This window comes from Coenobita brevimanus, chromosome 43, assembly GCF_032717465.1.
Source record: "Coenobita brevimanus isolate Jiangsu-jjx chromosome 43, ASM3271746v2, whole genome shotgun sequence".
Classification (NCBI taxonomy): domain Eukaryota; kingdom Metazoa; phylum Arthropoda; class Malacostraca; order Decapoda; family Coenobitidae; genus Coenobita; species Coenobita brevimanus.
In genome coordinates, this window is record NC_136996.1 from 12,980,872 (window position 1) to 13,005,776 (window position 24,905).

At 41.6% G+C, this 24,905-nt stretch overlaps 1 protein-coding gene across 1 annotated transcript; it reads right to left on the reverse strand.

Annotated features, from left to right (window-relative positions):
* Positions 1 to 9,609: 9,609 nt before the first annotated feature.
* Positions 9,610 to 12,985, reverse strand: LOC145397748 (ubiquitin carboxyl-terminal hydrolase 25-like). Its single transcript, XM_080270770.1, has one exon. The coding sequence runs from the start codon at positions 12,983 to 12,985 to the stop codon at positions 9,713 to 9,715; it is 3,273 nt and encodes a 1,090-aa protein (XP_080126896.1). The 3' UTR covers positions 9,610 to 9,712.
* Positions 12,986 to 24,905: the final 11,920 nt, after the last annotated feature.

Genomic DNA, 24,905 nt, shown 5'->3' on the forward strand with positions numbered 1-24,905 from the left:
ATTACCCCATCCATGTACAGATTGAACAACCATGGAGACATGACACATCCCTGTTTCAACCCAACTTTCAAAGAGAAAAATTCACTTAGTTCACCATCCACACGCACTGCAGCCTTCGCACCATCGTACATACTCTTCACAGCATTCAACAACTTCCCATCTACTCCATATATTCTCAACACTTTCCACAATCCTTGTCTATCCACCCTGTCATACGCTTTCTCCAAATCCATGAAAGCCGCATACAACTTCTTTCCCTTCTCTAGAAACTTTTCCACTAAAGATCTAAGAATGAATATCTGATCTACACAACCTCTTCCCTTCCTAAAGCCTCCCTGTTCTTCTCCAACTAATTTCTCTGTTCTTTCTCTAACTCTGTCAATAAGTATCCTACCATACACTTTTCCTATTATACTAAGAAGACAAATGCCCCTATGATTACCACACACTTCTTTTTCCCCTTTTCCTTTGTACAAGGGAATAATTATACCTGACTTCCAATCCTACGGGACTCTACCTTCCTCCCAGGCCAATCTGCACATCTTCCACATCCATTCTACTACTATCTCTCCCACATGCTTCAGCATTTCACCACACACTCTATCAATTCCTGGGGCTTTCCCCAATTTAACTTTCTTCATTGCTTCCACAACTTCTAACCTACTGATTTCTTCCTGTCTTCTCACCTCCCTCCTTCTCCCAGCCATTCCCCAGCCACTTATACTGGCATTACTTCCATCCTCTATGTTCAACAATTCCTTGAAGTGTTCTCTCCATCTGCTCACTTTTTCTCCCTTCTCCACTAGTAATCTACCATTTTTTATCTTTCAGTCCCCTGCTAACTTCACTTCCACCCTGTCTTACTCTTTTCACCTCTTTCCAGAACATTTTCTTACAGTCCCTCCACTTTACACTCAAATTCCTTCCAAATTCCTCATCCACTCTCTTCTTACTCTCTCTTACTAATGTTTTCGCCTCTCTTTTTCTTTCTACATATAACTCTCTCTTTCGCCTCTCAACTTCTTCCACGCCCCTATTTCTCATCCATTCATTGTATGCTTTCTTCTTTTGTACCTAAATTGTGGCAAATTTATACATGCCACCCAGATCCAACATTTGGGAAACAGGAGAATATGAAGAACTGGCAGACACAACAATTCAAAGTTTAACAGCATTACTACATAGAATGCAGGAGATATCTGAAAGAATTATACTAACTGGTGATTTAAACACAAATATAAACTGAAATGCTCTAGATATAAAAAGCCAAGAAAGCTGTTGGGAACTAAAGCTCCTGGGTGCAGGAGTTTTTCCTAACACAGCATGTAAAAGAAAGTACCAGAAAAAGAGGACTTGACATACCATCAGTACTAGATCTAATATATCCCAGGCAAGAAAATGATATTGACAATATTAAGTATCACCCTCCATTAGGCAAAAGGGACCACATAGTGTTAAGTTACAACTTCAGGATTTCATATGACATAGTTAATAGTAATGAAAGTTACAAAAAGAGCCTCAACTACAAAAAGGACAACTCTCATGACCTAAAGAAATACTTCTTAGAAATAGATTGGGAAAAAGAGCTTAGAGGACAAGATTTAAATGTTATATATAGAAAATTCCGTGAACTTTATGAAACAGGAGTCCAGAAGTACATCCCACAACACAAAGAAGCAGAAAAAAAGAAAGAAAGAAATGATTTAACCCGCCGCATGCTGGCTATTTTTAGCCCTATGGGTCACCCCAGTGCCGGCCATCCATTTTTCAACTTTTTTTATTTTTATTTTATTTATTTTTTTTTTTTTTGCTAAAATGATAGATTTTGATGTGGAAACAACAAATTTTGCCATTAAAATGCTCACCGAGGCTTGGAAATCAGTTTTGTTGTGTCCTGCATACTCGTGTACAGGTATAGTCGCTCTCTTACGCTCACCACGTACGTGAGAAAGCCGTTTTCTACTTAAGGTATACTCAGGTATTTATGCTAGGAAGGTATAGCAATGTTCAGTACACTTTTCTGATTACTTATTACTTTAGCATCTATCACAATTTGTGTGTCTTTCTCACTGTGAATGCATTATCTTACACTTACTTGAAGATAGGTACAACCTGACTTCATTAAGTACAGTTGTGGCACTTACAAGAAGGTATTTACAACTTGGCTTCACTATATAGTCCTTACACTTACAAGAAAATATTTGCAACTTACATGAAAATATTTACAAAATGCCTTCACTATGTACAGCACTGGGTGAAGCACAAAGGCAGAGTGAGGCAGAGCGAGCGTGAGGGGGGAAGTGAGTGAGTGTATGGCCTTGACAGCCTGGGGGATGGTAGAGGAACAGTTACCTTACATGCCTGCCAATTTTCACCCACGAATCTTGAAAAATGCGGTCACAGTGAAGTTTTTTATTTTAAACCGTTTTAAAACGGAACTGGCACTGGCTGTGGAATCATGTCTTACCATTTTAAAACAGCACTGGCAAGCAGCGAGTTAATACAGAATGTAAAAAATCAAAATAAAAAAGAGATTTGTTGTGGAACAGATACAGAAGAAACAATAGTGAAAGAGAATATAACAACTATAAACAGGCAAGAAACGATTATACAGTACCCTCGCGTCCAACACAGTAATATTGTCATGCATGGGTCCCATGTTGGACCAAAAATGTGTTGGACTAACAACAGAACTTATGGGGAAAAATGAATTATGTCAGCAACCCTAGGAAAAGTCACCCTAAATACCTACCATATACCTATACATATATCGGTACTACTGTAATTATAATAAATGGTACTGTGCTATGAATGATAACTAACCTTTTAGGATAGTGTTGGTGGGCTTGCTGGGAATGGAAGGTGGTATCCAAGGCTGTAGGTAGTCCTACTGGGTCCCCGGAGGATGGCTGCTGGCGTCACTAGCAGGTAATGGCTGCTGCTCCTCCTCAACCTCCCTCATAAATCCTTCGAAATCACACTCAGAATCACTATCTTCGTCCACAGCCATGGAAGGTCCTGCTTCTGCCTGTCCTAGCACTCTGTAAGCCTTCACTGCTGCCAGGATCTTGTCTTGGTTTTTTATTATGGTCCTCACGTTGGCTTCATTCATGTCGTAGGCCTTGGCAATGTCCACTTTCCTCTCCCCTTTCTTCTTCCTCTCGATGCTTTCTAGCTTGGTGGCCTGAGGGAGGTGTCGCCACTTCTTGGGGTTCTCAGAAGGCTTCCTAAGCATCATCAGCAGGGTAAAATGCAGTAACAAGGGCAGAAAATGCAGAAACAAAAAAGCACCTTCCAATGCGAATTATGTGACTGAGTGGCGCTGTGGCGGGAGAAATTTAAACAAAACATCACATGAGAGCAAAAGCGTTTTTAATTGGGCGATATCACGATCACCTCACGATAGTGGGCAGGGGAGGCTACTTGATCGGAAGTTTTTATTGGCTGTCAGCATCACGGGAACGTCCAGTATGACCGTGTTGGACCAGGGGTGATCGTGCTAGAGGTGAACTCTGCGGATTTCGCACTTCTCAAAGCTCCGTCCGTGTTATGCTAATGCACCCGTGTTACAGTAATTAAACCGAATTAAATCTTACTAATAATTGCTCTCTATGCTGGACACGAATCGTGCTGGACAAATGCGTGTTGGACGCGAGGGTACTCAAGAATAAGGAGGGAAGCCCAAAAAGAGTTTGAGGAGGACATTGTAAATAAAAGTAGTGATCAACCAAAGCTATTTTACAGCAACATCTGAAGCAAAACCAAAGTAAAAGATAAAATACAATCCATTACAGATGAGGGGATCACCTACACAAGAGGACATTTGTGAAGCACTAAATAAGAATTTCCAATTAGTTTTTACAGAAGAAAATAATTTTGAGAGGGATTATATAGAACAGGCATGCCCACATATACTACCAGATATACAAATATCAGAAAAAGAAATACAGGAATGGTTAAGTAAATTAGACAAATGAAAAGCAAATGGTCCTAATGAAATTTCATGTTGGGTGCTAAATGAATGTGCAAAGAAGTTAAGCAAACCATTATTTTTAATTTTCAAGAAATCCTTGGGACAAGGTAAACTACCTGATATTTGGAAGAAAGCAAACATTGTTCCCTTATTCAAGAAAGGGAAAAGACAAAATCCACTCAACTACCGAACAGTATCACTAATCAGTGTTGTAAGCAAGGTATTAGAAAAGCTGATAAATGTTTGGGTAAACCATCTAGAAGAATACAATATGATAACAGAAAGACAGTTTGGTTACAGAAAGGGAAAATCATGTGTTACCAATTTGTTAAGCTACTATGATAGAGTAACAGAAACATTACAGAACAGAGATGGATGGGTGGACAATATCTATTTAGATTTCAAGAAAGCATTTGACAGAGTGCCGCACCAAAGACTTTTACAGAAGCTGTACCATCAGGGAGGAATCCAAGGCAAACTGTATTGTTGAGGGAAAAAAAAAAAAAAAAGGGGGGGGGGGAATGACAACAGTACTAAGGGGGAAATTACTCATCATGGACAGCAGTGACTAGCGGAATTCCACAAGGCTCAGTGCTGGCACCAATCATGTTTTTACTGTATATATATATATATATATATATATATATATATATGTTTTTACTGTATATATATATATATATATATATATATATATATATATATATATTTATGTGAAGAAGAAGGAACCAAACGACATAAGCCCGCAAAACTGTTCCTTCCAAGAGAAAAACAAAATACAAGAGAGAGCCAAATTCAAGATCTATTCATTTCGAGATGTCTGGACACACTGCGTTTGAAAGACTGGAGACCATAGGAAGCAGGAAATACAGACAGAGGGAGACAGTTCCAGAGTTGACCTGTTGCATAAATGAAGGACTGGGAGTAACGGTTAACTCTTGCATTAGAGAGTTGGACAGAAAAGGGGTGAGAGTTTGCTGCTAGACGGGTGCTACGCGCCTGTCGTAGAAGTGGAGGAATGCAAGCAGACAGTTCAGAGGAACAGTGACCATTGAAGTAGCGACAGAAAAGAGATAAAGATGCAACATTGTGGCGAAGAGACAGAGGTTGAAGAGAGTCAGTAAGACGGGGAGAGTTAATGAGACAAAAAGCCTTTGACTCCACCCTATTGAGAAGAGTTGTATGTGGGGAGCCTCCCCACACATGAGAGTTGTACTCCACACAGGGGCGGATAAAACCCGTGTATAAAGTCAACAATTGTGCAGGGGTAAAGAAGGAACGGAGTCGGCTTAGCACACCCAATCGCTTGGAAGCAGATTTTACAATAGATGTAATATGATCTTTCCAAGACAAGTCCCGAGTAAATGAAACCCCAGGCATGTTCAAGGATGATGCAGGATTAAGTTGAGTATTATTAAACATAAGTGGGTATACCTGTGGAAGATTTTGTCGGGTTGATAGGTGCAAAAACTGAGTCTTTGATGCATTAAAAACAACCAGATTATTTTTACCCCAGTCCGAGATACGAGCCAAGTCAGACATTAGGTGTGCCATAGCCTCATCCCTTGCCTGTTGAAGTAACTGCTGAGATAGACACTGTGGGAATCGAATGGAAAGGTGAAGGGTGGAGTCATCAGCGTATGAGTGGATAGGGTTAGATGTACAGCTTAGAAGGTCATTGATGAATGAAAGGAAGAGAGTTGATGATAGGACAGAGCCCTGAGGAACACCACTGCTGATAGATCTAGAAGATGAACAATAGCCGTCTACAACAGCGGCTATAGAACGACCAGAAAGGAAGCTAGAGATGAAGGCACAGAAAGAAGGATAGAAACCGTAGGAGGGCAGTTTGGAAGTTAAAGATTTATGCCAGACTCGATTGAAAGCCTTTGAGATGTCAAATGCAATGGCAAAGCTTTCGCCAAAGTCCCGAAAGGAGGATGACCAGGAGTCTGAAAGGTAGGTGAGAAGGTCGCCAGTGGAGCGTCCCTGACAGAACCCATACTGACGAGAAGAAAGAAGGTTGTGATAGGAAAGATGCTTTAAAATTTTTCTATTAAGAATAGACTCAAAAACTTTTGAGATACATGATGTTTAAGCAATTGGGCGATAGTTAGAGGGTTAGGAATGGTCACCCTTCTTTGGGACTGGCTGAATGAGAGCAAACTTCCAGCAAGAAGGAAAGGTACAAGTTGACAGACAAAGGTGAAAGAGTTTGCCTAGGCAGGGTGTAAGCACAGAAGCACAGTTCTTGAAAACAAGAGGAGGGACTCCATCAGGCCCATATGCCTTATTAGTACTGAGGCCAGCAATGGCTGAAAATACATCAGCTGAAGAAATTTTAATGTCAGCCATGAGGAAGTCAGAGGAGGGAAGCGATGGAGGAACAGCACCGGAATCATCTAAGGTGGAATTGGAGGAGAAAGACTGAGCAAAGAGATCTGCTTTATCAGTAGAAGAAATAGCTACAGAGCCATCAGAGTAGCAAAGAGGAGGGAAGGATGATGAGGTAAAGTTGTTAGAAAGGTTTTTGGCAAGGTGCCAGAAGGAGTGGGAAGAGTTCGAGTTGGAGAGCTGAGAGCATTTTGTACGGATGAAATTATTTTTAGCAGAGCGAAGAACAGACTTAGCACGATTCCGGGCAGAAATGTATAAAAGATGTGATTCAGGGGTGGGTTGGCTCCGGTACCTTTTATAGGTCCTCTCCTTGTTGTGGGCAGTAACATTGGAAATGAAAGCTATCTATATACTGTATGTTTGCTGATGATGTAAAAATACAAAGGAGAATTACTAACACAGACTCATGTAAAGAGCTACAAGAAGACTTATACAAACTTCATGAATGGAACAATACATGGCAAATGGAATTCAATGTTGACGAGTGTCATGTAATCAAGTTTGGTAAAAGTGGAAAAAGACCTGATTGGGATTATAATTTAGGAAGCAACACCCTACATACATCAGAAAAAGAGAAGGACCTAGGTGTGATTATCAATAACAGACTATCTCCGGCTGACAACATCAGTGAGAAGGTACGGAACATGTAAACACTGCTTGCAAATATGAGAATAGCATTCACATACATAAATGAAGACATGCTACGAAAGATATCAACATCATTCATCAGACCAACCCTGGAGTATGCATCAGTTGTCTGGAGTCCTCATCTCAAAAAACACATACTGTAGATAAGATTGAAAAAGTTTAAAGGGCTGCTACAAGATGGGTACCAAGCTTAAGGGATCTAAGCTACAAAGAAAGACTAGAAAAACTGAATCTACCTTCACTGCAGGAGAGAAGGAAAAGAGGAGACATGATTACACTATACAAATGCATATCAGGGAGAGAGAAAGTAGACATAAATGATTGCATAACCTATGGGGATGCATCAGCAAGAGGACACTGCAAAAAACTGCATAAAAAGAGAGGCGATACAGATGTACGGAAATTCAGTTTCCCAAACAGGGCAATTGAAAAGTGGAATGCACTACTGAATGAAATAATGTGTGCCAAAACAATTCATAAATTCAAGGAATTGTACAATAAAAATGGTTTAAGATACAGGACAGTACGAGTTTGACTCATTCCTGTAAAGATACAATTAGGTAACAACACACAGAGCAAGGCCAGCTGGAGAAGCACAGAGTGGAAGGTTTTGGAATGTTGTAGTTTCCAATACCTGGCAGTAAGCAAACTCTGTCTGCGTTGCACCCAGTTGATAGTTAGGCACTGCAGCGAATGGCGGGGCATTACAAGTGACTCTCAAGTCCCCCACCTCCATCCACATCAAAGTTTTTCTGTTACTGTAGCTACACCACGTTTGAGAAAATTTGGTTCTACCATACTGTCACAAACCAGAATGTAGAGTCACATCTTCAGTCAAAGCTCTATTTACAACTCCAAGGAAATATCAATAAACTCCTTTACAATAAATACAAATATAGTGAAAGATGACTTTCAAAACCACATAATGTGATCTTCAGGGCTTAGCAAACTTTTTAAAATCCCATGCAAGTTTGAATCATTCAGTTAAAATGGAGTGTGTCTCCCCCCCCCCCCCCTCACACCAACTGTTCATTACTGAAGCCTACTATGGTGCCCCTGTTAACTGGGTACACACACAAATGTAAATTCACGAGGGAATAAATCCTCCACACTGTTCCCTACAACTCCCTTTGTTAAGGCACTGTCCCCCTCATGAGAACATCAGCTCACTGCACAGTACAGCTCTGCAAAGGCAGTTGCTTGCCTGCAGTTGATGGGTCTGCTTGGCCAAACAGACCAGAGTTACTCAAAAACATCTGTATAAGCATGGTACAGTACAGTGATCCCTTGGATATGATGCATTACTGGTACCAAGTATGGAGCATGATAATGGAATTGCATGATACTGAAAGCACAGAATCTACGGAATTTATCCTAACTGGTACCAGGCATCCCAAGTGGAAGTTCACGTTTTCCCCTTCTTTGATAATTTAGACCCACTACATATATACATACTGTCATGGAAAGTATCAGAAGCACACACAGGCACTGTCAGATTAACAGGCAGTGATGAAAAGCCCACAATATGGAAGAAACATGTACCATAGAGAGACCTGAGATGGGCTTGGGGTAAAGGGGTAAAGGCTAGGGGATGGAGAGTTAGTGGTCTCCACCACCTGGGATTAACTCCTTAAGTACAGCATCGCCTTTGAATCTTTCAAGGCCATCAAAAACCATAGACACTGTAATCTTATTGTCAACAAAAACCACATCAGGTGCGCGATAACAATGTTTTTGAGAAAAAAAAAAATGCAGTAATAACGGCACGAGTGGATTTCACCTCATAATGATAACGAAATCCACCATAGCCATGGGATCAGTGCACTGTACTGTGATGCTGAAAAATGTCTTGTTACCATACATACTGGTACTATATTAAAAATCATAATAAAGCTTGATTTATATGGTTATGTCAAACTATACCACCACAACAGTAGCTATCACTCATCAGCATCACAGTGCAGTACATGTCTGAATTATTAAATGTTTCTCATCGAAAGAACATAATTTTTCATAATAATTATAAACTTACAGTGAAACAGTTGTAATCCTGCAGTTAATGTCCATGATGATCCTTTGCAGTGTATACCGGTACCATCTTGCTTTTACTGGGGGTCTGGGGCAATATTTTTCAATACTGTCATCTTTCAAACTTGGCAGCAACACTGGTGTGAATCTTGATGGATGGCAAACAAAGTAGGCAACTAACTTCACTCAGTTGAAACCATGAAATTCAGTGGCAATACAAAACTAAGCTCACAGGAAACACAAAGTAAGTCTATGACACACTTTTCTTACACATAAAAGGGCTTCATTTGAAATTGGAAGAAGCACTATTTCTTTTTCTTGTACATGTGAGGAAATATTTAAAAAATTAGACACTGTCTGAAGTAATCTGATTACTCATACTGTACTAAATCTGAAGATGTGGTGGCCTTGTAACTATCATCACAAAAAATCTAGAATAAGCTTTCCCAGAGGCCTTCATGTTCAGAACATATCCAAGGATTATCACAGTTTTAATATTAAATTCTTTATACTGTACCTCCATATATATACTGTATACATTTTATTTACTTATGTATATTTACACATACTGTACTGTATATGCTGTATACGTAAAGTTTAGTTGTTAAAATCAGCTTTCTAACAATTTTCAACAATGACACTTTGCTGTGAGACTATATAGCTGTAGTTTCACAAGTCACTAGTCTGGGACCTAGGTTTGGATGGGGAGCTCATGACTGCATTACAGGCCTCTAGGTACTGCTTATATAAAGGAAGGACAGGAGGGGGCCGTGGAGTTTGGAGCGGCATTTTTCCTTTGGATTCTACAGCTCCACTGAAGAGCCTTTCCATTATTTGTCCAATCATATTGGATTTTGCAGGTGAGGACACCCCTCTCTCCAGTAGCTGGCACCAGAGATTTCGCACTTCAACCACTGTGGCTTTGTCTTCTTCCATACCACTGGCATTCAGCTGGCCAAGAGCTGGTACCACAAGAGAGCTCACATTTCCTGGGATCTCTCCAATCTGTTCACCTTCTTCATTTAAAAAACTCTTCACCAACTTCTCATTTAGAGCTAGCAAACAAGTTCTTCTGCATTTCCACAGTACATGCCTATTCAAAGTCTTCCGAGGGCCTTCAGGATGTTGTTCCTTCAATTCTTGATGTGTTTTACATGCACGAAGTAGATGCAGAAGACCACTTTCCAAATTCCCATTCTCGTATTGTGTGTGACCATATACCAAATCCCAGGCACATTCCAAAAGAGCACGGTAGTGCTTAAGCCACCCACGGTATTGGTATTCCCGACCTCCACTTTGCTGAATCTGTTCTCGTACCTGTTGTAGGTAATGCCTGGCCTCTACCACCACTCTTTCTAAAACAGGGGTGCGTTCACAATTGTGGTGTGCTACCTGTAGTGCCACCTCACACCCATACCATCGTAACATTTCATCCACATTCTTGTTGTTGCGAATCAGATACACTCCAAAGTCCAATATTGATGGCTCACTGTATGGGCTGCTCTCTGCATTACTCTCTGCAAAGCTTCGAAGTCGGGCAAACTCATCAAAAAGTATGCTATTAAGCACAGACCCATGATCTCTTTGTAACAATGCATCTTTACCAGTGAGTTTGCCCTGGATGGTCTCAAATAACATCGTCTGAACCTCAGTGAAGAAGTTTGCTTCATCAGGTTCCTGTATACAGATGATATCTGGAGAATTTGGTGCAGTGACTGGAACTAATGACAAACTGTTGTCCCATGAACCAATGCTACCTTGCTGTTCCTGTGAAGGCCCAACACTTGCTTCCTTCCCTTGATCACATTTTTCCTGTTTCATATCCCACTCCTGCAGCTCTCTAAAAAATGCTAGGTTGTCTGACTTTACATAATCCTGCAAATCAATGGCAAGGCTGGCCATCATTGTCTCCACACACTTTGGACCCTCTGGGAAAAGACTCTTGTAACGACTCTCATCAATGTAGAAGAGACAGTAGGCACTTGCATTATTCTGACCACCTACACTATCTTGCAACAATTCGTCCCAGTTAGATTCGACAACCTGAATATCATTAAATTTCATCCACGTATTTCTGACATTGTCAAATGTATAAACCCAGTAGTGTCCCCCTGAGGCCTGTCCTTCATGAACAACAACAGCATGCAGCCTGTAAGGGATTCTTTTGAGGTAAGGTTCATCATACATCTGATGCAACTGCTGCTCCAATTCACTGATGCATCTACGCAGTTCTGCCACCTGAGAGTTGATGTCCTGCAGCCATCGTGAAAGGCAGGACTGTAATATTGTTAGCTCTGAATTAGTGATGTTTCTTGGAGCTGGAGGTAAAATTCTCATTCTTTTAGATGGAGAAGGAACTTGTTGAGGTTCCTCTTCAGTTTGTTTTTCACTTACATTATGACTAGTGGGATTGATATCTTCTTTAACTTCAATATTTTCTCCTGAATGTTCTTCCTTTATCAACACATCACCTACGACCAATTCTTCCTTTTCCAACAAAGAACCTTTGTTTTCTTTCTCCGTAATGCCTTCCTTTGACACCCTCTTTGAGTCATGAGCATCTGTCATTTCCACATCATTCTCACAGATCTCCAGTCCATCAACTTCCATCATAGAAGGAGACGGAACACTGTTTACCTCAGCTTCCTGACTAGGGTTAAGACCTGTCTGTGCAAAGTCCAATGTGTATTTTAAGATGTCACCAATGGGATACTTTGCATCACCTGTGCCATACTTCTGATATTTATCTAGAGTTTTTGTAAGGCTATTTAACTCACTTCTTAACTTTGCAACTTTGACATGTTTCTCTTTAATTATTTTTTTATTTATTTCCATATAGCGATCCATGTATAGAAACTCTGGAAATTCAAATTTATTATGGACTTTCTCTGCTCTTTTCTTTTCATAGGAATATTCATATCGAGACAGAGAAAAAATTAAGACTGGTGGCAACATCTTGAACCATGTTTCTTGTTTCACTGGGTGTACTACGTCATCAAACATATTTGGCATAGATGTGGCCATGGATGCTAAGATACTGTCATGGATATTCATGTAGTTCATCACATACAAGGGGTACTGACCAAACGCCTCTTGTTTTGGACCAACATCATCCTCACATATTTCCTTCTTAGACTGACCGTAAAAAAGTTTCATAATAGGATTATCAAAATCAGCATCCTTTGAGACCTGACATCCTGAACTCTCTTTTTCAACACCCTGCCTGCGAAGCATCTGCTGAAATTCTTCCTCTAGCTTCTCTAGAAGTTTATGAGTAAATTCACAGACATCTTGCTGAGCATTCTTCCTCATTTCATGCCCCTGAAATATATGAACAGCCAAAGTTGGGTCAATGTACTTTCGGTCCGAGCCAATCATTAAAGCAAATAATTTCCGTAGTACTGGAACCAGCTGACGTGAGCACTTTTGGGGTTCCTCCATCTGCTCACCTACATCAACATTTTGAGAATAATTGAGAATCATATCTCGAAAAACTGGTATATGAAAAAGAGGCTGGATGATAACATTAAACCAACAAGAGTTTCCAATGTTCTTTAATCCAACTGGAACTCCAGACTGACGCTTGCGCTCTCGAGGATTAAGAAGGTCGATGGTGGCCTGGGGTTGGGAGTCCTTGAGGCTGGCCTCCAAGGCCCGGGACACCTCTTGGTCTTCTGCTGAGACTCCCTGAAGTGTGGTGGTGCTCTGCTGATCCTGTAGGCTGAGAGCAATGGCCTTTTGAAGGTCATCATTTTCATCACACGCAAGGTCAATAGTAGGGATATCTTTATTTGCATGATGTTCCTGCTGGGGCTGATGATCACCTGGACCTGCCGGTGGCTTAGGGGGATCCGAGCCCAGCGTAATAGATGGAGGCATGGCAGCCTCCAAGGGGGGCACAATGTCACTCTCGCCTGCCGTGTCCCGCGCCACCCCACACATGGGAGACAACTGTCTCACCTCACACTTGCTCACAAAATTATTTTAATCTCTACATTTACAATGTCTGCTTACACATCTATGACTGTCATAACTTTCAAAATCTGCTTAATGACTTGGAAAGTATATGTTTATCATATTTTTCAACTTTGCTAATTAACTGAGAAAGTATATGCTCATCACAGAAACGTTTACATATTTCAAATTTGTATGTGATTTTTCACTATTTCAAAACTCTCTTAATTCATTTTCCTCTTCATAATGTAAAGGACTGTCTTAATTTGATCCATATCTATTCAATCATCAGTCTCTGTGTACATTCTGATTCTGAAAAACAACCAGCAAGCATAAATATTAGTCACTGTAGCATGTTACTGATATGAAAGTACAGTAGTGTTTATACAGTACAAATTATTAAACAGACCGAACCAAACACATCACAACATCACATAGGAAATATAAATAACTGTGCACTGTAATTTCCATTAGGTTACTGTACCAAAACAGGATAATTGACATATACATTTTTTAACCCATGGAATGCGCAATTACCCTTTTTTTCCCAATCCGTGGTGTGCAAAAAATGATTTTTTTTTTTAAGCTTTTGTTTATTATAATCTTCAAGATAAACATCCAGGGCATCATCTGGTGAAAAGAAACAATCTCTTTCTCTCTCTCCGTCTTTGCTTAGGGCCATGCTTAGGTTTACAAGGGGAGTAGTTAAAAAATGAATTAAAAAAAAATAATTGTTTTTGTTTATCATAAACTTGAAGATAAACATCTTGGACATCATCTGGTGAAAAGAAAAAAATCTCTCTCTCTCCTTCTTTGCATGACACCATGGGTAAGTTTGGGTAGAGGCGAAGTAGTTAGTGGTGATGCACGGCCAGCACAGCCTGAGCTGTGGCTTGCAACGTGACGTTACCCAGCCTGAGCTGCGGCTCACAATCCACGAGTTAAATAATCCTGTAAAGGTGATCATTCTAAAGCACAGGCAGGAAAGATTAATCTTCCTGTAGAGTCAATTGAGTGTGTGGAGGAAAATTCTTTGGAGTGACATGGTATGTGCTAAACGTGGGGCTGAAGCTAGCTTGGTAGCAAGGGCAAAGGGAAACTGGAGGTTTAAGGAGCTGTTGCCCTCCTAACATTAAGAGGGCTCACCCACCATGCTAAGGGGTCCATGTGCGCAGCTCATATTGGGAATGTAATGCCTTACAGTAGGGAGACATGGGCAGTAAAGGAGGAGAATATTCAAAGGCTCGCATGTAGAGATGATGATCAGATGGACATATCATGAGTCCTTGAATGACAGGCCTGAGGGGTTATGATTGAGAATGAAGAGTTTAGAGGAAAAATGGGAATTCAATATACAGTACTTGCACTGTATATGAGAAGGGTAGCTTGAGATGGTTTGGGCAAATGGGGAGGATAAGGATGACAACAAGGTGTGGCAGGTGAGAGGTGTGAACACTGAGGGTAGAGGCAGGAGTAGATTGAAAATCACAGTGACCTCAGGGTTAAAAGACTGAATAGAGGTTGCTAGAGATCAAGCAGAGTGGAAAGCCTCCATTAGGTGACCAAGGCCAAAGCATGCATGCTCAAGCCTTTATATCCGAAACATATTAATAATGTATGTATGGTGCTATTCATTTCTGCAACAGCTACCTGCAATATCCAATGATACAATGTACAGCAATTTGGTGAAATCTGACATTCAAATTCGGCTTTTGCTTCGTACACATTGCAAGTGGACATACACCCCTTTGCATAGACATTACCTATCTCTTTAACCTATCTTCTTCCATGAACATCCCTTTAGCACTGAGATGTAAATGGAGTTTTTCCATAATTATTTCCCACTGTGCTGCTAAAGGATATTGCTACTGAAACAATCCATTGGTATAAAATATATAATCAATCACTATGATTAACACTGTATGTATTTTCTCACAGACAATGATCAAAACTGTTGCATACAGTACTTGCTGTTGTTAACTCTGGTTTGTCTGGCTGGGAAGGACTGTTGACCACAGGTAAACAACTGGTTCTGTGAGACCATCCTACAGGTAGAGTACCATACAGTACATACACCATGTAGGAATCTGGCACCCCCATGTGGCAGATAATGCATCACTTAGGTCAGACCAGAGCCCTTCCCATGGCTAAGTGCAAGGAAATATGAAGAGGCTTGGCTTCCAGGAGGATACCACACCTGCTCCAACCAGGGTGCACTGCACCATCACAGGTGGGCTCCTCGTATTATGGATAAACATTTTTCCCACATAGGTTTAATTCTTCTCCCTGACTAAATCACCACACAATTAAATCAGAACCAAATACAAGAAACCTCTAATAATATCTAACTCAAAATTTCTTAAATGAATCTCATGATTCATTTCACGTCATCTATAAAGGCTCCAACATGCCTGCATGCATCAGCATTGGTGACCTAATGGCAGCTCTCCATGCTGCTTGATCTCTGGCAGCTTTTCTTTTCGGCCCCTTATCCCTGAGTTCACATTCTTTTTTGATCTCACTCTAGAAACCCTACCCTTGACATTCAAGCTCTCACCTTCTGCACCAAGATGTCATCCTCCATCATCTCAACATGGTCAAACCATTTCAATCTACCCGTCCTCAGCACAACACTAATACATTCAAGTCCCATCCTTCCTCTCAACTCTTCAATCTTAATCTCCCCAGACCTCTCATTCAAGGACACACTACACATCCATCTAATCATTATCATTTCTGTATGTTTTAGCCTATGAATATCCTGTTCTTTTACTGCCCCAGTCTCACTACCATACAGTATTACACTCCTAACAAAAGCTACTGTACATACAACGACCCCTTAGCAGGGAGGGAAGGCCTTCTAAATGTCAGGTGAGGCAAGAACCTCTCGAACTTCCTACCACTCCTTACCCTAGTGACAGCCACACCTCCAGCACATAACATGTTCCCAAACAGCAAAGCCCCTCCACAAATGCGAGACTCTCCAGCAAGAACAATCCTTTCAAGCCTCTCAATTTTAACATACTCTCCCTGACAAGCCGTAAACACAAAATCAGCATTATTTCACAGCCTACCTTTAATAACATCGCTACTCTTATGGATCTGCTATCACAAATGCTGCACAAGGTGGAGTTACTTCCCACATCCATGTGGCAAACTGCACAGGGCCATACTCCCTTTACTTTGATAGTACCACCACCTGCCCTAGATATCATCACCTGTACAATATGTATAACAACAGGCTTTATAATGGAGCGGTCAGACAAAACAGAGGTTTTACAATGATGCAATAGGAACATAGTTTTATAACATTTAAACCAAAAATACTGTTGTTACCCTACAGTATATGCAAGAATATGATCTTTACGAGAACATGAAATCAGTACACGCTGTCAATATTAGTGCAAGTTAGCTCAAAATTCATAGGCTGTGCCATTTTATAACAATCACAGTACTCAAGTACTGCTTCCCAACACTGAAGCAGAAAATGGAGCAGAAAAAACAAAAAATGGCAACAAGAATGAATTACAGCACAGGTACTGTATTTCCACATTAATAAACATGTGTTTTGTGAATAATATAAGATACTGTGATTATATCCCTGTACAAAAATAAACGTGAGCCATGTGAGTGCAAAAATTATCGTACCATAAGTCTACTGAGTGTGGTAGGGAAGGTATACGGATGAATTACCGAGAAAGCATGAGAGAGATCTGAAGTCCCAGTGAGTGACGAACAGGGTGGCTTTAGGAGTGGTGGAGGATGTGTGGATCAAATATTTCCAGTAAGACACATAGTGGAGAAGATGTGCGAGAATGATTTTAACGTGTTTAGGGCAATTATGGATCTCAAAAAAGCATATGATAAAGCAGACAGAGAAGGACTGTGGCAGGTTTCGCGCATGTTCGGTGTATATGGTTTGCTGCAAGGTGCCGTCAAAGTGTTTTTATGAAGGTAGTGAGGCATGCGTAAGGTAAATGGGCATCTAGGTGATTGATTCATGATCAATGTGGACATGCGACAAGCTTGTGTGATGTCCCCTTGCTTGTTCAATATACAGGCTGTCCCCAGCTTACGAAAATAATTGGTTCTTAAAGGTCTTCTTGTTTTAGTTTGTAAGCCCATCTCTCATTCTTATACTCTCTCTCTCCAACCCAACCCTAATCCCATAATTACTAAGGACACAGTTCTTTCCTTCTACCCCATCTCCTTTATACTCCGTACCTACTTCTGTACTATCCTCTCTCTCTCCAACCCAAACCTAAACCCAAAATTTCTAAGGACACAAAGTTCTTTCTCTCTACCTCATTGCCGTTCTACACCATACCTACTTTTGTGCTATCCTCTCTCTCTCTCTCTCCAACTCAACCCTAATCCCATAATTACTAAGGACACAAAGTTCTTTCTCTCTACCCCATCACCTTCCCACACTATACCAACTTCTGTGCTATCCTTTTTCTCTCTCTCTAACCCAACCCTAATCCCATAATTACTGAGGACACAAAGATCTTTCCCTCTACCCCATCACTTTCTACTCCATACCTACTCCTGTGCTATCCTCTCTCTCCAACCCAACCCTAATCCCATAACTACTGTGGTCACAAAGTTCTTTCCCTCTACTCCATCGCCTTTCTACTCCATACCTACTTCTGTGCTATCCTCTCTCTCCCTCATCCAGATTAAAGTCCATTACTGTCTCCAGTCCCCCACTTATCCCCTACTCATCCCTGAACTACAGTTATCACCTCACCTCCTTGTCAGCGTCTTCACCTGACCCCATCGTTCCTTGCTATAAATGACCCGCCACACACACACACACACACACACACACATTAATGTGGAAACTAGAATATATAGGACCAAAGGGAAAACTTCTGGAATGGATGAGAGACTTTCTGAGAGACAGACACATGAGGACAGTAATAAAGGATAGGATGTCTGGATGGAGGGAAGTAACAAGTGGAGTCCCTCAAGGCTCGGTGTTGGCGCCAGTAATGTTCCTGATTTACGTAAATGATATGGTACATGGAGTGAACAGTTATGCGAGTCTGTTTGCTGATGATGTAAAGATCTTGAGGAAGGTAGAGGTTGAGGAGGATTGTAAAATACTGCAGGAGGATTTGGATAGGATACACGATTGGAGCCGGACCTGGGAAATGAAATTTAATGTAAAGAAATGTAAAATATTGGAAATGGGTAAAAGTACCAGGAGGCCATCAATGAATTATTTGTTGGGTAATGAATTAATCACAAAAAGGAGAGAAGAGAAAGATTTGGGAGTGCTGGTCCAAGATAGTTTGTCACCAGAAAAGCACATTAAACTCTTGGCTAACATAAGAGTAGCATTTCATTATATGAATGAGGAGATGATGAAAAAATTGATAGTGGCCATGATCCGCCCCAGGTTAGAAAATGCAGCGGTAGTGTGGTCTCCACACAAAAAGAAAGATATAAACAAGATTGAAAGAATACAAAAAACAGCAACCAAGATGGTCCCCAGTCTGGCAGACCTGTCATACAGAGAGAGGCTGGAAAAGCTGGATTTGCCTTCCTTAGAGGAAAGGAGAAAGAGGGGAGACATGATTGCAGTGTTCAGGACCATGGTGGGAGTAGATAAAATTGACAAAGAAGATCTGTTTGTATGGGATAAGAGAACAACAAGAGGACATGGAATGAAACTGAAAAAGTCAAGCTGCTTGAAGGACATCAAGAAATATAGCTTTCCTTACAGAAGTATAGACTTATGGAATAGCCTGGACAAAGAGATCGTCCAGTCTAAAAACTTAAACGAGTTTAAAGCTAAATTTGACTTATTGAGAAACAGCGACGGAAACCCACGAGCATAGTACATTCCGTGTATATCACAATTAGGTATATTAGGTAAATACTTAAATATTTGGAACGACTTAGACAAAGAGGTGGTGAATGAGAAAAGCATTCATGTGTGTAAAGGTAGACTTGATAAATGTGGATATGGAGACAGGACAACACGAGCACTGCTCAATTCCTGTATACTATAAATAGGTAAATAGGTAAACACACACACACACACACTTTTTTCGTATCTGCGAATTTTTCATAACTAAATCCTTCGTAGGTAGGGGTCTGACTGTATATATCTCACTGGAGCCCAGTGTCCACAGTTTTGGACAGAACTGGATTCTGGTGCTGTTCCTCCATCACTTCCCCCCTCCGACTTACTCATGGCTGACATGAAAATTTCTTCAGCTGATGGATTTTCTGCCATCACAGGCCTGAATACTAATAAGGCATATGAGCCTGACAGAGTCCCTCCTGTTGTTCTCAAGAATTGTGCTTCTGTGTTTACACCCTGCCTAGGTAAACTCTTTTGCCTTTGTCTATCAACTTGTACCTTTCCTTCTTGCTGGAAGTTTGCTCTAATTCAGCCAGTCCCAAAGAAGGGGGACCATTCCCAACCCTCTAACAATCATCCAATTGCTTTAACATCCTGTAACTCAAAACTTTCCGATTTTTTTTTTTTTTTTTTTTTAATGCGAGGAAGAAGGAACCAAAGGCCATGAGCCCGCAGTAACAGTTCCCTCCAAGAGAAAAAAAAATAAAATAGAGAGCCAAATTCAAGATCCGATCATTTTGAAATGCCTGGACACACTGCATTTGAAAGACTGGAGATCGTAGGCAGCAGGAAATACAGACAGAGGGAGACAGATCCAGAGTTGACCTGTTGCATAAATGAAATACAGGGAGTCATGGTTAACTCTTGCATTAGAGAGCTGGACAGAAAAGGGGTGAGAGTTTGCTACCAGACGGGTGCTACGCGCCCGTCGTAGAGGTGGAAGAATGCAAGCAGACAGTTCAGAGGAGCAGTGACCATTAAAGTAGCAATAGAAAAAGAGATGAAGATGCAACAGTGCTTCGAAGAGACAGAGGTTGAAGGGAGTCAGTAAGAGGAGGTGAGTTAATGAGACGAAAAGCCTTAGACTCCACCCTATTGAGAAGAGTTGTATGTGGGGAGCCTCCCCACACATGAGAGTTGTACTCCACACAGGGGCGGATAAAACCCCTGTATAGAGTCAACAATTGTGCAGGGGTAAAGAAAGAGCGGAGTCGGCTTAGCACATCCAATCTCTTGGAAGCAGATTTTACAAGAGATGTAATATGATCTTTCCAAGATAAGTCACGAGTAAATGAAACCCCAAGCATGTTCAAGGATGATGCAGGATTAAGCTGAATATTATTAAACATTAGTGGGTATACCTGTGGAAGATTTTGTCGGGTTGATAGGTGTAAGAACTGAGTCTTTGATGCATTAAAAACAACCAGATTATTTTTACCCTAGGCAGAGATATGAGCCAAGTCACACATTAGGTGTGCCATAGCCTCATCCCTTGTTTGTTGAAGTAACTGTTAAGATGGGCGTTGCGGGAACCGAATGGAAAGGTGATGGGTGGAGTCATCAGTGTAGGAGTGGATAGGGTTAGATGTACAGCTTAGAAGATCATTGATGAATAAAAGGAAGAGAGTTGGTGATAGGACAGAGCCCTGAGGAACACCACTGTTGATAGATCTAGGAGAAGAACGATGGCCGTCTACAAGAGCGGCTATAGAAAGACCAGAAAGGAAGCTAGCGATGAAGGCACAGACAGAAGGATAGAAACAGTAGGAGGGCAGTTTGGAAATTAAAGATTTATGCCAGACTCGATCGAAAGCCTTTGAGATGTCAAGTGCAATGGCAAAGCTTTCATCAAAGTCCCGAAAGGAGGATGACCAGGAGTCTGAAAGGTAGGTGAGAAGATCGCCAGTGGAGCGTCCCTGACGGAACCCATACTGACGATCGGAAAGAAGGTTGTGATAGGAAAGATGCCTTAAAATTTTTCTATTGAGAATTGACTCGAAAACTTTTGAAATGCAGGATGTTAAAGCAATTGGACGATAGTTGGAGGGTTGGGAGTGGTCACCCTTCTTTGGGACTGGCTGAATGAGAGCAAACTTCCAGCAAGAAGGAAAGGTACAAATTGACAGACAAAGTCGAAAGAGTTTGCCTAGGCAGGGTGTAAGCACAGAAGCACAATTCTTGAGAAGAACAGGAGGGACCCCATCAGACCCATATGCCTTGTTAGTACTGAGGCCAGTGATGGCAGAAAATACATCAGCTGAAGAAATTTTCATGTCAGCCATGAGGAAGTCAGAGGGGGGAAGTGATTGAGGAACAGCACCGGAATCGTCTAAGGTGGAATTGGAGGAGAAAGTCTGTGCGAAGAGATCTGCTTTATCAGTAGAAGAAATAGCTACAGAACCATCAGAGTAGAAAAGAGGAGGGAAGGATGATGAGGTAAAGTTGTTAGAAAGATTTTTGACAAGGTGCCAGAAGGAGTGGGAAGAATTCGAGTTGGAGAGTTGAGAGCATCTAGTATGGATGAAATTATTTTCAGTAGAACGAAGAACAGACTTAGCACGATTCCGGGCAGAAACGTAAAGATGATGTGATTCAGGGGTGGGTTGGCTCCGGTACCTTTTATAGGCCCTCTCCTTGTTGCGGACAGCATTAGAACAAGCGTGATTAAACCAAGGCTTTCTTGTGGTAGTCAAAGGATATGAGAAAGGAATGTATGCTTCCATGCCCGAGAGAATAACCTCCGTAATGCGCAAGGCACACTCAGATGGCTCACGGCCATGGAAGCAATAATCATTCCAGGGAAAATCAAAGAAGTACTGCCTGAGGCCTTCCCAGTCTGCGGCTCCAAAATGCCACAGACGACGTTTCCCTGGAGGGTCCACAGGCCGTACCGGAGTGACAGGACAGGTTAAGGTAATAAGGTTGTGATCGGAGGAGCCCAACGGAGAGAAAAGATTAACAGAGTAAGCAGAAGGATTAGTTGTGAGGAAGAGGTCAAGTATGTTGGAGCTCTCTCGAAGGCGGTCAGGGATACGGGTAGGGTGCTGTACAAGCTGCTCTAGGTCATTAAAGATAGAAAAGATGTAGGCTTGTTCACCAGGTGGATCCGTGAAAGGAGAGGAGAGTCAAAGGTGGTGGTGAACATTGAAATCTCCAAGAATGGAGATTTCAGAGAAAGGAGAAATTGATAGAATGTGTTCCATCGTAGAAGTAAGGGGAATTTTCAAGAATACTCCCCCAGTATCCCTGCTTGTCGTAAAAGGCGACTAAAAGGGTTGGCGGAGGGATAGTACCCCTCTCCGGAAAACAACTAACTAAAAAAACAAACAAGAAGCCTCGGACAAGGACTGACCAAACGATGACGACCAAGGACCAGACAAAGGACATGGTTATTGGAATGTGGAGCGTAAGGGGAGCGGATGATGAGGTGAAAGAGAGAGAGATTGTCCAGGTGGTTGAGGGTGCGAAAGTGGATGTATGTGGAATAACTGAAACAAAATGGGCAGAAAGTGTGAGAGAATGGGAGTATGGATGGGGTATATGTGCAGGAGTAGGTGAGAATGAGAGGGCAGAGGAAGGAGTATGTATAGTTGTGAGTAAAAGATGGAAGAGGAGCATAAGACAGTATGGATCAGCTGGGTCAAGGATTGTGTGGGTAAAGTTGAAAGTTGGAATACAAATGTGGGCGATTGTGTGTGTGTATGCGCCAACGCAAGATCGTGCTAGAAGAGTGAGAGAAGAGTTCTGGACAAATGTAGAAGTGTGCATGGAAAAGTTTGGAAGGAATGAGAGAGTGTTTTTGATTGGTGATATGAATGGTAAAGTTGGGAATGTGAAGGTGGATGGAAAAGTTGGTGAGTGGGCTGTGCCTGCTGAGATAGATGAGAATGGGAGTGCATTAGTGCACATTTGTGCTGGGAGGGAGGTGGTGATAGCCAATACCCTCTTCAGGCATAAAATGATCAACAGGTATACATGGCGAGTGATGAGAAGGGTGGGTGGTGAACTAAATGAAAGGAAGGCAATGATTGATTATGTGTGTATGGATGAAAGGATGAGAAGATGTGTAACGGATGCAAGAGTTTATAGAGGTTGGGGGAGTGGACTTTCTGACCACTACTTGGTGGTGGCCAGAATTAGAATTCAAGTAAGATGGAGGAATAGAAGAAGGGAAAGACGAGAGGAAGGAGTTGTTGCAAGGAGAGTGGAAAGGTTACAAGAGGATGAGAAAAAAAGTAGAGTATAAGAGAGAAGTGGAGGAACGATTGGGCAAATATGAATTGGAGCAGATGGGAGACGTGGAAGGTGTGTGTAGGATATTTACAGAAGAAATATGTGCAGCATGTGATGTTCTGTGTGAAAGGAAGAGAAGACGGAGGGGGATGCAAGGAAAAGCGTGGTGGACTGAAGAGGTGAAGCAGACTGTGGCACAAATGAAGAAAGCATACAATGAATGGATGAGAAATAGGGGCGTGGAAGAAGTTGAGAGGCGAAAGAGAGAGTTATATGTAGAAAGAAAGAGAAAGGTGAAGAGATTAGTAAGAGAGGGTAAGAAGAGAGTGGATGAGGAATTTGGAAGGAATTTGAGTGTAAAGTGGAGGGACTAAGAAAATGTTCTGGAGAGAGGTGAAAAGAGTAAGACACGGTGGAAGTGAACTTAGCAGGGGAGTGAAAGATAAAAATGGTAGATTACTAGTGGAGAAGGGAGAAAAAGTGAGCAGATGGAGAGAACACTTTAAGGAATTGTTGAACGTAGAGGATGGAAGTAATGCCAGTATAAATGGCTGGGGAATGGCTGGGAGAAGGAGGGAGGTGAGAAGACAGGAAGAAATCAGTAGGATAGAAGTTGTGGAAGCAATGAAGAGTTAAATCGGGGAAAGCCCCAGGAACTGATGGAGTGTGTGGTGAAATGCTGAAGCATGTGGGAGAGATAGTAGTAGAATGGATGTTGAAGATGTGCAGATTGGCCTGGGAGAAAGGTAGAGTCCCGGAGGATTGAAAGTCAGGTATAATTATTCCCTTGTACAAAGGAAAAGGGGAAAAAGAAGTGTGTGGTAAGCATAGAGGCATTTGTCTTCTTAGTATACTAGGAAAAGTGTATGGTAGGATACTTATTGACAGAGTTAGAGAAAGAACAGAGAAATTAGTTGGAGAAGAACAGGGAGGCTTTAGGAAGGGAAGAGGTTGTGTAGATCAGATATTCATTCTTAGATCTTTAGTGGAAAAGTTTCTAGAGAAGGGAAAGAAGTTGTATGCGGCTTTCATGGATTTGGAGAAAGCATATGACAGGGTGGATAGACAAGGAATGTGGAAAGTGTTAAGAATATATGGAGTAGATGGGAAGTTGTTGCATGCTGTGAAGAGTATGTACGATGGTGCGAAGGCTGCAGTGCGTGTGGATGGTGAACTATGTGAATTTTTCTCTTTGAAAGTTGGGTTGAAACAGGGATGTGTCATGTCTCCATTGTTGTTCAATCTGTACATGGATGGGGTAATAAAAGAGGTACAAGGTAGGGTAGTGGATGTTGGATTGGCCCTGGTGAGAGAGGATAGTGTTTGGAAACTCCCTGTACTGTTGTTTGCAGATGATACTGTGTTGTTGAGTGAAGACGAAGGGGAGCTGCAAGGCTTGGTGGATGAGTTTGGGAGAGTGTGTAAGAAACGGAATCTAAAGGTGAATGTAGGGAGGAGTAAAGTGATGGTCCTTGAGAGAGGTGAAGTCAGTGAATGTACAGCGAGGTTGGATGGTGAGGAATTGGAAAATGTGAGTGCGTTTAAGTACTTGGGTAGTGTGACAAGTAAGGATGGAGGTTTGGAGGGTGAAGTGCTTGAAAGAGTGCAGTAGGGAAGAAAGGTTGCTGGTTCTTTGAAAGCAGTGATAAGAAACAGGGAAGTGGGCATGGAAGTGAAAAAGTTACTACATGACAGTATTGTGATACCAACTCTAATGTACGGAAGTGAAGCTTGGACGTTGTTGGAAGGACACAAGTCAAGAGTGAGAGCAGTGGAAATGAGTTATTTAAGAGGAGCCTG